The following is a 15,478-nucleotide window of genomic DNA, read 5'->3' as shown; positions in this document are numbered from 1 at the left end:
GAATACTTGAGGGACTTAGATTGTGATCAACCTCCTAAAAAACTTCTCGTTGTTCCTCTTTCTCAGCCTCTTCCTCAATCACTCAGACTCAGCTCCAATTGTATTATCCCCATTGGAAACTGATAACCACATCTGGATTCTAAAGGTCTTTTGAGAGGGATACTCTTTTCATGAGAGCTGGGAAATGTCCCTTACCATTATGGGGGCTCCCAGAAACTTTGACCTTTAATATAAATACCAGTCATTAGTGGTAGAGTTGATTTTTAAAAAAATGTACTCCATCGAGACTCTATGCCTCAGTGCCACTAGCGTGTGAAAGGCGCACTATGGGTACATTTGGCTGTCCCTTGTACCAATATTCCATCTTGGCGATCAGAGTGCCAAATCACAATTTCTATATCTCCTGCTATGTGAAGCATCTTGTTGGAAATTGCCTTCTTTTGATGGATACCTTCCTTCTCAACATTTAATGAACTTCATCATATCTCTCGATTCTTTCCCTGACCTAGAATGTATCGGGCTGGATTCACTTAGCCATGGTCTAAGGAGGAATCTAACATGGGGATAGAGTCTGTAAAGTTAGATTCCTCCATATGGTATTCAGCAAGCAACTTGACATGCATCAAACGATTTGCAACTGCTTCAGGATTCCACCTTGGAGCATAAAAAGCCTGTAACTAAGGTGGCTCTTTCCTGTTGTTTCGATACAATTATACATGAAACGGGGGTGTAGAGCTTGCAAATTGGATTCCTGCCATATTAGAACCTTCCACTGTTTATCTTCAAAGAAGGAATCAACCAGATGTTTTTTCTTTCAACATGTCTTCCACTGTTCCATCAATGTTTATAGAGTGCTTTTTAGAAGACATCCATTTGCTTTAAGTCTTTCTCCCTACATCTGTTCCTTAATGAACATTCGCCAGACTTTTACTCCATCGTCTTTTTGATTCCAAAAGCCCAGAGGTTTGGGAGTGACTGTAGAGGCGGAGGAGGCCACTACATTTTAAAAAAAACAAAAAACTTTTTCGAGAGTGACTTTCTCTTCACTTAATCACTATGTCTCCAGACCTCCCAAGAGAGTCTCTTTTCAAGTCGACTCTTCTTCTTCAGGAGATGGTACCTTTTCTTCTTCTCAAAGAGTTTTCATCTCTGCAGAGGAACTGGTGTTTTTACTTCTGGTATTTCCTCATTCCAAAAGGGAAGGGAGGTCTAAGGCCAATTTTAGACCTCAGGAGTCTGAACAAATTTCCACTAAGGGGAAAACAAGTTTCATATGATGCCTCTGATAACTTTATCTTCTCTCTCAGATCACAATGACTGGCTTTGCTGCCTAGATCTGAAAAGAAGTTTCTTCTCATATTCCAGTGCTTCCGAACTTCTGGAAATTACTCAGATTTCTGATAGCACAGCCCCATTATCAATATAGAGTCCTGCCTTTTGGCCTTGCATCCTCTTCCAGAATAGTCATTGAGGGCCTAGTTGTAGTGGCAACAGCGTTGCAGACAGGGTCTCCGGGTTTTCTCTGGCTGGATGATTGACTCATCAATGATCCAACCTCGTAATGGGTCCTCACAATGACTCCATTCACAATTTTCTTCTTTCAGCACTGGGGATTTGAAATATTTTTCCAACATCCCAACTTTAATCTTTTTACACTGCGATTTATCAGAGCTTTTATTTCAGGCAGTTTCTCCTTCAGCATTGATTCAAGCAGCATTGCTTGCGAGCAGACTTATCTTCTCCCATCAATCTTGGCCAGACATCTAATGGTACTCCTGGGTCACATGGCCTCCACGATGCATGTTACTCCATTTTAGAGACTTCATCTCAAGACTCCTCAATAGACATTGCATGTCAGTGGTCTCAAGCTCGCAACCCATTGTCTCAACACTTTACACTTTGACAGTCTCTGCAGTGCTAGATGAGCTCTTTCTTGCTTTCCAGGGGATTTTTGCTCCACACATCTCCACATCAGAAGGTTCTGACCATGCTTGCTGGGTTTATCTGGACGATATTCGCACTTAAAGTTGCTAATCTAATGAACCAATTTTTTTCTATCTATATCTTTTGGAATTCAGAGCAATCTACGATGCTCTTGAAACATTTCAGCACATTGTGACTAACTACGTCCTCCTAATTACCACAGACGTTCAGGTTGCAATGTATTACATACATAAACAAGCAAGGAGACACGGGTTCTCTCCTTTGTCAAGAGTTCCAGAAGACTTGGAACTGGGCAATTGCTCACAATATATTTTTGAAAGCACTATGCATTCAAGGGAAGCGATATTCTTTTGCAGACAGCTTCTGCAGGTTTCTTCAGCCACACGAGTGGATGCTCAACTCTGCAGTACTGCTTCACATATTTTTTCTTTGGGGGACTCCTCAGATAGACCTGTTTGCTTCCCCCCACAATCACACGTTGCTTCAATTTTGCTCCAGGTAGTATTTTCCCCAACGCCTGGAACCTGATGTGTTTTCTTCTGGATTGGACACACAAGTTTCTTTATGCGTTTCCTCCAATCCCTCTCATCTTCAAGATGCTTATCCGCCACATCCGGAAACTGACAGCATGGCAGCACCAGCCTCCCCCAAGTCATCTGCCATATGTTGAACCCAGCGTAGACAGGCCCTACCCACATATGAACTACACACCACCGCCTGCAGAGTCGGAGCTGCTACCTCAAATGACTTAACCGAAGCCTCCAGTTTCCTGTCCCAAGTGTCCTTCAACGCCACCCCCACCCACTCAACCAGAAGGATGGTTTTATTGTTGGTGGGGCCTGAGGCACATGGGCTCAACCCGACCATGTGCCCAAGGCCCCGCCCCCAGGAGGGACCTAAGGCTCCCGGGCCTATTCTGATTGGCCCAGGTGCCTTAGGCCACACCAGTAGGCGGAGCTTTGGGATGGATGGGCCAATCCAGCCTCATTCCATCGTTGGCTGCCTGCCAGACAGGCGGGTTTGGCTCCCGTCTGTCCGGCCAACTACACAAAGGTACGGGGAAGGGGGTGGGGGTGTCGTGGGGGTCAGCCAGAGGGGTCGCGGGTCGGCTGGGGGGGCGGTCGGAGGTTCTTGGGGGGGGGCGGTCGTTGGGGGGAGGGGGGTTTGCGTCGAGGGCAGGAGGGCCTAGGATCCCTCCTGCCCGTAATGTAGTGGGGGTAGGGGGTCGCCGTGGCCAGGAGGGTTTGGGCTCCCTCCTGGCCCGAACAACTAGCGGGGTGGGGTCGCCAGGGCCAGGAGGACTTGGGCTCCCTCCTGGCCCGATATTGTCAGGGAGTTGGGGAGTCGGCGGGGTAAGAGGGCTTGGGCTCCCTTTTGCCCCGATCGTGTCGGGGAGTCGGGGGGAAAGAGGGTTTGAGCTCCCTCTTGCCCCGATAGTGTCGGGGAGTCGGGACCGCCAAGAGGAAGCAGCAGGACACCGGTAGGAGCTTCTACATGATGGGGGGGGGTCGGGAGGCTGTGGGAGTGCGAGCGGTCCTTCAGGGTGGGGGTGCGGGTGGGAGTGCGAGCGAGCGGTCCTTCGGGGTGGGGGTGCGAGCGGTCCTGCGGGGGGGGGGGTGAATCGGACGTCGGGGGGGGGGCATCAGGCTTTCAGGGTGGGGACAGGACTTCAAGGGGGAGAGGAGAGTCGGGGCGGGCGAAAGGAGAGTCGGGGTGGCCAGAGGAGAGTCGGGGCGGGCGAAAGGAGAGTCGGGGTGGCCAGAGGAGAGTCGGGCGGCGACGGGAGAGTCAGGCAGCATGCGCGGTATACGGGTGTGCGCGGTATATAAAAATTTCTGTACATAAATTTGTGTTTTTCGTGCGCTATACCCATGTGCGCGTTTTACACGGGTGCGCGTTATCTACGTGAAAATACGGTACTCAGTTTGACCCTATGCTAGAGGCTGACTGAAACCAATGGTTTTGGTTCCAGCTGAAATGGAATATCACTTGTTTTTGACTGAAATGGAAACCGTGGACCCTGCCCCCCACAACTTCCACCACCCCTCCTCCTGAGGCAGACTCCTCACTTCCAAAAGAAAACTCAACTCTCTATGGCCATCCTTTCACAAGCTTACTATTAAAAAAGCCTGGTGGTCCAACGGCTTTTTTGGAGCAGGTGCATCCTGCGTAGAGAATGACACGGGGATGGGACAGCGATTGGGACACGGGAACAGGAAAAAACTTCGTTCCTGTGTCATTCTCTAAAAACTTGAGACTAGTACCAATATGTAAAAACTTAACACATCTTAGACAATTGGCAACTGAATTCAATGATTTAAAAAACTGCAGAAGCTGCTTTTGGATTTCAATGAATTACTGTTAAATTACATCGTTTGTGTCTTGTCTTTCACCTGCAATGTCCTTCTATTATGTGCTTAGCTGCTCAACCATCTTACTGTTACTGCAACAGATTCATCCATTGTTGCTGGCATGAATGAACATTTCTAACATTTAATAAACACTTATTTTCCTGTTCATCCACTACACAGTTTAGATTCTTTTCTATAACCGTCTGTAAGACAGTCCATTTACTTTCCCAGGTGATGTAAAAACACTCATAGGCAGTGGCGTACCTAGGGTATGTGGCACCCGGGGCCCATCATTTTTTTGACACCTCCCTCCATGTAAAAAAATATTTTTTGTAATAACCATGAAAAATAAATGGTCATAATAGAAACAGGCACTGAAAATTTTCTTTTATTGAACCTCATATATGTAACCATTATTCCAAACATAACATAAATTATGTCTGAATTGTCATGACATCAGAAGTACATATGGAGTAGTTGCAGGTGATACTTGGGACAGTTCTGATTGTGTTAGTTCGGTTTTATGTGTTTTTTGAATAGAAGGGTTTTTATTTCTTTTTTGAAGGTTTTGTAGTCTGTGGTCAAGGTCAATAGGTTGTAGAGTTGGGGGGTCGAGTGTTAGGAGGTTGTCGAACAGTTTTTTTTCTTTTGACGATTTTGGTTGGAGGGTGTGTGAATGGTGCGTGAGTTCTCCTATGTCTGGTTGAGGTGGATTGAATTATTTAGCTGAAGAAATTAGTAACCCCCCCCCCATTCCACACACATTAATTCTCTTCCATTTTTGTTCCCATTCTAAAAAACACTGATAAGTTCCCAGAAAAAAAATACATTAAAATAAGAAGTGAAAACAAAGGCCTCTACAGATGAGAACATAACATAAGAATAGCCTAACTGGGTCAGACCAATGGTCCATCATGCCCAGTAGCCCATTCTCATGGTAACCAATCCAGGTCACTAGTACCTGGTCAAAACCCAAAGAGTAGCATCATTCCATGCTACCGATCCAGGGCAAGCAGACACTTCCCCCATGTCTTAATAACAGACTATGGACTTTTCCTCCAGGAATTTGTCCAAACCTTTCTTAAAATCAGCAACGCTATCTGCTTTTACCATAACTTCTGGCCACTTCATTTTTAAGCTTAGATTTTTCCTTCCAAACAGAGACCTTGCTAGATGTCAAATACAGAAAGAACAACGTAACTTCACAAGGACTTAGCTGTACAGGAAATGTGAATCTCCTCATACACCCACCATATAGTCCAAAAATGTGCAAAGGTCTGGTTTTTTCTTTTGATCACTACATAGCCTAATGCCACACAAGCAGCACTGTTACAAACATATTCTGAAGGTCAATGCTAAGGTTAACAAAGTTTCCTTCCTTGGACCACAAGGAGATACTGACAAACCACTGGAAGAGATCCCAAGACAACTACCCAGGCACAACACCCAAAGACCCACTCAGTGTGTGAACCAGTTGAGTGGAGTGGAAATGGGCCCGGAGTTTTCTCGGCAGAATTTCCCAAACCACCTCTTCCACTCAACACATTAACACGCTGCCACCACTACCACCATTAGGAACACTTCACCGGGTAGGCCAGCAATGCTTATAAACTTTATAAAACACATTATTATATTTTCTTATAAAGCACATATTTTAACTGAACTCTCTGACATCCTCAGCCTTGCCATTCACAAAAATAGAAGGAAGAAAAGTTCCCGTTTCTTGCTGTCTCATGTCCCCGGCCTATACAATATTTTTCTTAGAAGCATAGAAAAAAGCAGCAGAAAAGGGCTATAGCCCACCAAGTCTGCCCATTCCAAGTATCCCCTCCCCTGAATTTACTCCCTTAAAGATCCCACGTGAGTATCCCATTTTCTCTTAAAATCCGTCACGCTGCTGGCCTTTATCACCTGGAGTGGGAGTCTGTTCCAATGATCCACTACTCTTTCGGTGAAGAAGTACTTCCTGGAGTCGTCATGAAACTTCCCTCCCTTGATTTTCAGCGGATGCCCTCTGGTGGTCGAGGGTCCCATGAGCCAGAAGATATCATCTTCTGACTTGATGTGTCCCGTGATGTACTTATATGTTTCAATCATATCTCCCCGTTCTCTTCTTTCCTCAAGTGAGTACAGCCGCAATTTTTTTAATCTTTCTTCATACGTGAGATCCTTGAGCCCCAATACCATCCTGGTGGCCGTTCGCTGAACCGACTCGATCCTCAGCACGTCCTTTCGGTAGTGTGGTCTCCAAAACTGAACACAGTACTCCAAGTGAGGCCTCACCATGGCTCTGTACAACAGCATCATAACTTCAGGTCTCCTGCTGATGAAACCTCTGCGGATACACCCCATCATTTGTCTTGCCCTGGAGGAAGCCTTCTCTACTTGATTGGCAACCTTCATGTCCTCACTAATGATCACCCCTAGGTCGCGTTCCGCCGTGGTCCTAACCAAGGTCTCACCATTTAGTACATAAGTTCTACGCGGGTTTCTCTTACCCAGGTGCATTATCTTGCATTTTTTAGCATTGAAGCCTAGCTGCCAAGTAGTTGACCATTGTTCCAGCAACAGTAGGTCGTGTGTCATATTATCAGGTAATAAGCTTTTGCCTACTATGTTGCAAAGTTTGGCGTTGTCGGCGAACAGTGATACCCTTCCTCTAAGTCCTTGCGTCATATCTCTTATGAATAAGTTAAATAGAATCGGGCCCAGGACCGAGCCCTGCGGCACTCCACTGATCATGTCCGATGCTTCAGATGGGGTACCGTTCACCACCACCTTCTGAAGTCTACTCTTCAAAAGTCTGACCAAATCCTTGTTTCACTTGCATTATAAAGTACTGAGGATGCTATCTCTCCCCAATCCCAGGTCCTAAAGTCTAAGACAGTAGCGCAAACTAGTGCTGCCCGATTCAAGAAAAAAAAGTTTTTTTCGATTCGATTATTGAATTGGTTTTTCCGATTCAACTTTTCTGTCCAATTGGGGGTTTTTTGGGGTTTTTTTCCAAACATCCTGGTGGGTTTATTTTATAGCTTTTTCACCCCCCTTTGGCTTCTCCTAACCACACTAGCGCTGTGGTGTAAGTAAAATAAAGAAACAAAAGGGACTTTTCCTCTTTCTGTTAAATCCTAGCTCACATTTGCGGTCTAACACCAGCTCTGGCAGGATACACATTTCAAATCTGACATATTGTAATCACAAAACAGAAAATAAAATTAGTTTTTCTACCTTTTGTTGTCTGGTTATTTTTCAAATCTTGTTGGTCCAAGGCTCTGGTTGTCTTCTGATAACTTGCTTGCCAGGGTCTCCTTCTTCCTTCTTTCTGCATGCTAACCATCCATCTGCCATCTCTGTCCTCCCTGTTTCCCTTCCCTCCCCAGGAGGAGATCTTTCCTTTTTTCGTCTCCCTCCACAGATCCATCTTTTCTTCACTACCCTTTCATCCAGCATCCCTCCTTCCTTCCCTACCACCCCAGGGTCCACCATCTCTCCCTTTCTTTTCCCAACTGACATCAGAGGAGGGGCGGGACCGCGGCGGAGGAAGCAGCGCAGGGATCGCCATCCCGCTGCGTGCTGCTATGTAGGTGGTGCGGGAATGCCAGGGGGGCGAGCGGTACTTCGGGGAGGGGACTGAACACCAAGGCCGGGAGCACCCCTTCAGGGCTTGCACCCGGGACGGACCGCCCCTCTCCCCCCTTGGTACGCTACTGCTCATAGGGAACTGAATCTATTTCTATTTGTGATATATATGAAGTGCTGCTGAAAAGTTCTCAGCCCAACCAACAAAGCTGGAACAGTCTCCATAAAGGGCTATACACCTGTCCGGTGATTTTTCACTTTGTTGGTTGGGCTGAGAACTTTTCAGTGGCCCCTCATGAACATCTCTACAGAATATTATCCCTTTTATACTTTAATTTAAAATATTTAAATATAACACCATAAGTTCGAGGCTTGTGCATATGAGGACAGAGTCCACGGGAACAAGAACAAAGCTTGTGGGGATAGGACGAGGAAAGAGATGGAGCCTGCAGGGTCGGGGATGGAGACAAACTTTGTCCCCATGTCATTCTCTAATCCTGAGTTGCTCCTGCCCCTGCTGGTTGAGTTACGAAAATGGCAGCTGCCATTTTGGAAGCAGGAATGGCATGAGCAAGAACAACTTCCTGCTCATGCTATTTCCAATTTCAAAATTGTGGCTGTGTCAGTCTTAGGTGCTGCCATAGTTTTCACACTGCAGCCAGTGGGGACAGGAGCAGTTTGGGATGCTCCAGCCCTAAAGAGGCCACTGAACTACCAGGTTTTTAAAAGATAGGTCTAGGAGAGGGTGTACAGAGAGTGGGATTGGTGGGTGGTCCAGGGAAGAAGCAAGTTGGGCCTATGATTTTGGTTTCTGCTGTAAATGCACAGGCATTTTCAGCCAACATCTGTCAGTTGTGGTGCCAAGTCTGAAATTTGGTCAGCCTGTAACCTATGCTGCTAGTCATGATTAATAAAAACAAAATTAATACAATATACATAGCTTTTAGGAACTGCACGTGCTAGACATGGAACTTAATTTTTGTTTCTCTCATAATGACATTAAAAAAAATTGAGGATTGAGGTCTGATTTTTAGATGTTATGTTTTGGTTCCAGGCATATGCCTGAGGTGATAGAAGAAGGAGGCATTTCAATGAGGAGCATGCTCACTTGCCAAATACAACTGATGGCATGCTTCATGAGTGTTTTTTTATAAATGTATATTATTTTAAGTGTGAATATTAGTCTAGAAAAGTTGTACAGGCACTAAGATTTATTCTTTCCTTGCTATTGCAGGCTCCAGGACGGGCACTATACCTCCTCTGGATCAATGTGCTAGGACCTTGGTTCACTGCTGATTCTTCTGCAGCCAGCCAGGAGCCCAACGAGAAAAAGCAGCGGCGACAGGAAAGGAGGCAGATAAAGCGTTATTAGCTATAACTCTGGAGTTTATTTTGAAGTTGTTTTATATTATTTCTATACCACACTGGAGGATGCAGCTTAGTCATTCAAGAAATAGTAGAGGAGTGTCACCAGTCCAGTCTCTTCTTATCTCCAAAGAAGAGACTTGGCACCTTATTTCTGTGGATGCTGCAAGTTTGCTGCTGATTGGTCCCAAAAGATCACATGGGGAGGAGTTCCACTACTCATAACTCTATATTTCAATGGCATATGCTGGGATACATATAAAGATATTTTTAAACAGACTGCATTGTGATTTTTTGTTGGTGGGATGAGGAATTTGAAAATTGAAGGATACATTTTGTGTTCCAGTGGATTATTATTACAGGGTTTAAGGTAATAAACATTTAAATATTGTACAGAAAAGAGAATGTTGGATGCCTGAAAAATAGTAATATTGCACCAGTTCATAAAACACTTCATGAAGTAGGTAGAGGACACGAAGAAAGCTTCAGTCAGCTAGACTGCCAATAATTCTCAAAATAGAAACAAGGGTAAGGCAAGGGAAATTCTTGATAAAACAAGTGTGTCAAATACCTGTCAATTTACTAATCATTAACCAGGAGGACATGAGTATTATGTCATAAAGTGGGTCATTGGCTCTCTTGTAAGAGATTTTATAATGCATAGTTATTATAGATCCTGACCATAATTACAGCTTTTAATCATTTGTCCCCCCCCCCTGTCCTTACACCAACTGGATATAAAAATTATTTTAAGTCCATCACAGATAACCAACCACATGGCAATTAAGAATTGGATATTAAATAAAAACTTCCCGCTGAAACCAAAATATATAATTTCTCTTTCTCTGTAAATTAAAGATTTAGGGGGGGTCTTTCCAGCACGTTATCTGTATCAGGGCCCATAGGAATAAAGTGTGCTCTGCAGGTAACATGCCCTAATCTTTAATAGAAGACCCCCCTGAGTTGGTAAAAATATAAATAATAATAGGGAAGTCCTTCATTAAAAAGCAATAGCTAATGTTTTAGTTTAATGAGATGGCTTTTAATACTCAATTAAGATTTTGAATTCTCATGAGAGAAGTTTTGGCTAGGGCTTTTTGTATGTTTTATGCCATATCTTTTGATATGCTGAATAAATATTAGAAATATACTTCCCCTTTCTCTTCTATGCCAGATTTCTCCGACACAAGACCTCTGTTAGTGCTCTACCTCTCTTCCTTTTCACTTATACATTCTTGAGGGTTATGAGATAGACAGAGCACTGTTTGATTTTTGCTACCCTCCTGTCACATAAGTCATCAGATATCCTCTCCCATCAGGTATATGTAATTCTCTTGCATACAGCACTTTCTTCCTTTCTCTTAGGCATTATTGGATACTTCCTATTTTCATATTGCATTGTACTCTAAGAATATAAACATGACAGCAGAGAGCACAAATCTTTAAAAGATAAAAGTTCTGATGGTTTGAGCTTGAGGATGTCTGCATTTCAGTCTTACCACTGGCAAGATTTTCTTGATGCTGGCTGTTATTTCTACATCTGTTTGTCTTGTTTTACTTAACTGGAATGGGTAACAACAATAATATACAAGTGGCTCGTCGTATTGAAATGGTTTACATTGTCATCCACCCCAGGGGTGTCTATATGAATGCTGCTGAGCTGAAATATTTTTAGAGCACTTTGGGATCCCACTTGCTGTAAAGTGTTATATAAAACCAAATTATTACCATTAAAATGCTTTCAGCCATAGTTTCTTGCAAGGGTAGGTTTTATTTTCTCTGTCTTAAATCCTCTGTTCTGCAGTTTGGTGGAGTTAAAGTTCAGTGAGGACTGAGTGTATGTGCTTTGGTAGCATGCCAAGCCCTGTTTCTCCTCAACTCTTGACTTTTGAGTGGGAAGCTTAGGTACAGCTTGTTGCCAGCCAGGGTTCACAAAGGTAACAGTGCAAACAACCCTCTAGGTGGCACTAATCCTTTCTTGGTGTGCTTCCTGAATAGGGGATAGCCCTACAAGGGGGTGCTGGCTCTAACAGAAGCCACACCACTTTCCAGACAACCCAGCACACAGTATTAAAGCTCAGAGTCAAATAGCTTTGGTTTAAGCAAGGTTTTTTTTATTGCTTAAGCCTCCAAAAAAGGTAAGTAGTTATTTCCAAAACATAAGGTAAAAACATGTGCAAAAAGAAACATGTAAGAAACAAGCATTCTGGTACATAAAAAAATATATAATCAAAGTTGATTTGGAAATTCAGCAGTGCCCTAGTCTTACACTGGCTTTCCCTCAGGGAGATAGATGCCATGCTTTAGCCCCACAACAGCCTCCGCTTTCCAGCATCCTTCAAATAGAAGAAAACAAAAAATTGTAATTAAGTACAATCCAGAAAAGAAATCACTAATTTCCATACAGTCCTCTGGATGTATCCTGTAGTCCAATATAGTTTTGTTCCCAGTTTTAAGAAAAATTCCTGGGTAAAACACTTTAAACAGTCCAAACTAGGGTTGCCAGATTTTACATTAGTAAAATCCAGACCCCCTAGACCCGCCCCCCCAGGCCTTCCCAGTTCCACCCATCCCTGTCCTGTTAACACCCTAGTCCCACCCCCTGCTGCCTGCTCCCATCAGGCAGGAGGGCATCTGCACATGCCCTCCTGCCTGACACAATGTGGAGGAAGCTTTTCAAAACCCAGTCAAAGCGCCGGGTTTTGAAAAGCTGTCCGGACCGCCGGACATGGCCTCATAAAAGAGGATATGTCCATGGAAATCCGGATGTCTGGTAACCCTAGTCCAACCACTCTTAAACAGTCCTAGCCACAGCCCTATCTGTCCTTCAATAGTTGCACAGTTCATGAGCCAGCCTTGGTCTCAGAAGGGAGAAAAAAAAAAAGAAGAAAAAATTCAGAAACAAACTTAAGCAAAGATCTGTGGATTTTCTTTTAGTTCATAGGGACTTTCTTGTCTTATTCTTTGCATACAGGTGAGTCTTCTTTAGCATACATTACATTACATTAGTGATTTTTATTCCGCCATTACCTTGCAGTTCAAGGCAGATTACAGAACAGGATTTCTAGACCTGTCCAGAGGTTGCTTCAGAAGATTGAAATGTTTCATACGGTGTCAGTCTCCATGGATTTTTTGAATAGTAAGGTTTTTATTTCTTTTCTGAAAGTTTTGTAGTCTGGGGTTATGATTAGTAGATTGAAGAGTTGGTGGTCTAGTTTTGCTGCCTGTGTGGCTAGTAGGCCATCGTACAGTTTTTTCCGTTTGATGGCTCTGATTGGAGGGTATGTGAATGGTGTCTGGGTTCTCCTGTGTCTGGTTGTGGTAGTTTGGATTGTTCAAGTAGGCTGGGCTGTCACCATTTATGGATTTAAATAGACAGTAGAATTTAAATAGAATTCTTGTTTGAATTGGGGCTAGTGTGAGTCGAGATATGCCTCGGTGATGTGGTTGTGTTTTCTTAGTGAATAGATTAGTCTCAGGGCTGTGTTTCGTACTGTTTGTAGTTGTTTTATCATTGTTGCGGGGTAGGGGAGATATAGGATGTTGCAGTAGTTAAGGAGACCTAGGACTAGGGACTGGACCATGAGCTGGAATTGTTTTCTGTCGAATAATTTTTGATCTAGCCTTAGGTTTCTCATGACTGCAAATGATTTCTGTATTGTTTTGTTGATTTGTGATTGCATTGTGCAGTATCTGTCTATCATTATTCCCAGAAGTTTTAATATAGGTTGAATGGGATATGTGATTGAGTTTATTAATAAGTTTGTTATAGTTGGGGTTTTAGCAAACACAGCAATACCCTTTGTCTCAACAGGTTTCCATAAGTTCCAATTGCTCACCTTCAGGTGTCAGCTCCTCTAACACCTCCATGCATTTAACTGGGCTGAAGCGTTCTGTGTCCGGCCTCTGAATCATCTCTTCCAGCTCTAAAATTTCAATGTCCTGCTTTGGCTTTGGCTGGTTTCTGCTCCAAGGCAGGTCCTTATGCTTTGCTGGGTCTCAGGCCAGCTGGCTGGTCTTTCAGTCTCCATCCCTCCTGTTCTGTGAAGAGCTCATTCTTATATCTCTGAGAACCCTGCCTAAACTTATATGGCTTTGGAGTGGGACAAGGCTCTCTATGGCTCCCCTTTTGGCCAGTCTCTAAACTGCTGTTTGCTCTGTTAAAGGGGACTGAGCCTGTGTTTTCTCTGGCACTCTGAAAGATCTTATGTGAGGTTTACTCCTAGTCTCTTCTGCTGAATTAAAGGGGCTACCTTACCAAGTAGTTGGATTCTGGCATGCCTGGATCTGGATAGGCAGACTTGCCCATCCACGAACCAGGGTCAAGCTCATGGTGAGACTTTTTTTTCTTTTTAAATGATTTATTCAAATGAACAAGTCAAGCACATATACACTGCTATAAAGGTTTATATTAACAGTGACCCAAATCCCAAAAGATACAAACAGGCAAAACAATTTGAGTCCAGGTGTTGGTTCTTACAACCCAGACTCAGCTTACAAAATTATCTCACAGTTTGTCCATCCCTTCTTCTCCCTCCAATCCCCCCCCAACCCATCCACTTAGTGATTGACAGAAGGTAACAAAGGAACCGCTGGTTTCTATAGTCTATTTAAAATTTGACTTTTTAGCATGGGGATAGAGTGTCTAGAGGACCAAAAAGGCCTTAGGCCTGTGTCTAGAGAAATGCTGCAACATGGAATCCATTAAGAGGTGAAATTTATTTCTCCAGTACCAGATAGTGGGTGGGGAGTCCTGCAACCAACGGTTGAATATATTTTTTACCCAGTACATAGCCCTTACTAAGCAGCAAATTATCCCCAGTAGAATGTCCCCCCAAGTAACCCCTAGCAAGAAAAAAATAATCCCCTAGAGATGACAAGGGAGGGCATATCCTACCAGGGACTGAAGCTACAAACATATTTTCCTGGTGAACCTTTTTTTACTGCTGGACTATTTCTCTTCTTGCTTTTAACTGGTGACAAACCAGCAGCAGCACTGGAATTGTTATAAGCTGAAGGCATGCAGACACTGTTGATGAAGGAGAAAACTGCACTAAAACTTAGAGCACCATCATGAATATAAAACATATCTAAAAATTCAAACTATGAAATCATAAAAAAATTAAATACAGTGGAACCTTGGCTTGCGAGCATCATTTGTTCCAGAAGCATGCTCGTAAACCAAAGTGCTCGTGTATCAAAGTGAGTTTCCTATACAAAGTAAGGGAAACTCGGATGATTTGTTCCACATCACAAAAAAGACCCTGCTCCCACCCCCCGGGAACTGGCTTCGCCCTCCCCACCCCCCGTGGCCCAAACCCTTACCTTGAGCGGACAGGACACCAGCACGCAGCACCAACCCACAGGACGTGCTGGTGCCAAAAGAGCCTGCCGCTGATCTCTGCTGGGTTGCTGCAGGGCCTTGTGCATCTGCGCATGCTTAAGGCCTTCTGGCTCCCACTCTCCAAGATTCTCATGAACTTCCGAGAAGTTTGCAGGAGTGTTTTGCTCATCTTGCAAAACACTCGCAAACCGCATTACTCGGAAACCGAGGTTTGACTATACCTGAGCCACCAAATAATTCATCTTATAGAGTAGACACACAAGCACTTGGATCCATGGCCACAGCTTTTTTTTTTTTAATTATTATATTTAGGAACACAAGGTAATGTTTAACAATATCACCACACTAATAAACCTTGAAATGATTTACATCTTATATTTATTTCTCCCCCCAACTCACCCTATATTCTTGGTACTAACAATCTCTTAAAGAAGAATCACTCCCTTTACCCCAAAGCCAGGAATATTAAATCATGTAGAAGGAGATTATGTACTTACCTTGGTAAGCTCTTTTCCAGTAGATAAGTGAGACATTCTAGACCATAGGGTTATTTCCTTTTACCCACATGGGCTGCAGAAGAGAATTATAAGTTTTTAACTCCACCTCTAGGGTACATCACAGGCTAGCTTAGCTCCTCCCATCAGTCCATTCCCAAGCATAGAGGCACTACCATCTGTGAAGTAGAGGCACCTGCAATGACAGGCTAGACAAGGGTTCTGCTCAAAACAAACAGCACTATTAACTGTCAACATAGGCTTCAAAGAAGCTCAGAATTACCCCCATAACATGGAGAACATATTTACAAAACGCTCCCTAGCCCAAAAGGTGGACCGATCTCCACAAACAGATAGGAGAAGCATAGGGAGACAGACATCTGACCTGAACTGTGAAATCT

At 43.8% G+C, this 15,478-nt stretch overlaps 1 protein-coding gene across 4 annotated transcripts in view; it reads left to right on the top strand.

Moving 5' to 3' along the window:
• TMEM208 (transmembrane protein 208) overlaps nt 1-9,518 on the top strand; it is a 95,148-nt gene extending 85,630 nt beyond the window's left edge. For all 4 annotated transcript variants that reach the window (XM_033942433.1, XM_033942431.1, XM_033942432.1 and 1 more), the window contains one exon: nt 9,109-9,518. In XM_033942433.1, the coding sequence (XP_033798324.1) occupies nt 9,109-9,246 (138 nt within the window). In that variant the 3' untranslated portion in view covers nt 9,247-9,518. The remainder of the gene's footprint in view (nt 1-9,108) is intronic.
• Nucleotides 9,519-15,478: the final 5,960 nt, after the last annotated feature.

Source organism: Geotrypetes seraphini, chromosome 4 (genome assembly GCF_902459505.1).
Source record: "Geotrypetes seraphini chromosome 4, aGeoSer1.1, whole genome shotgun sequence".
Lineage (NCBI taxonomy): Eukaryota > Metazoa > Chordata > Amphibia > Gymnophiona > Dermophiidae > Geotrypetes > Geotrypetes seraphini.
Note: the sequence above shows the minus strand (reverse complement) of the source record. Positions and strands in the feature narration are given on the sequence as shown.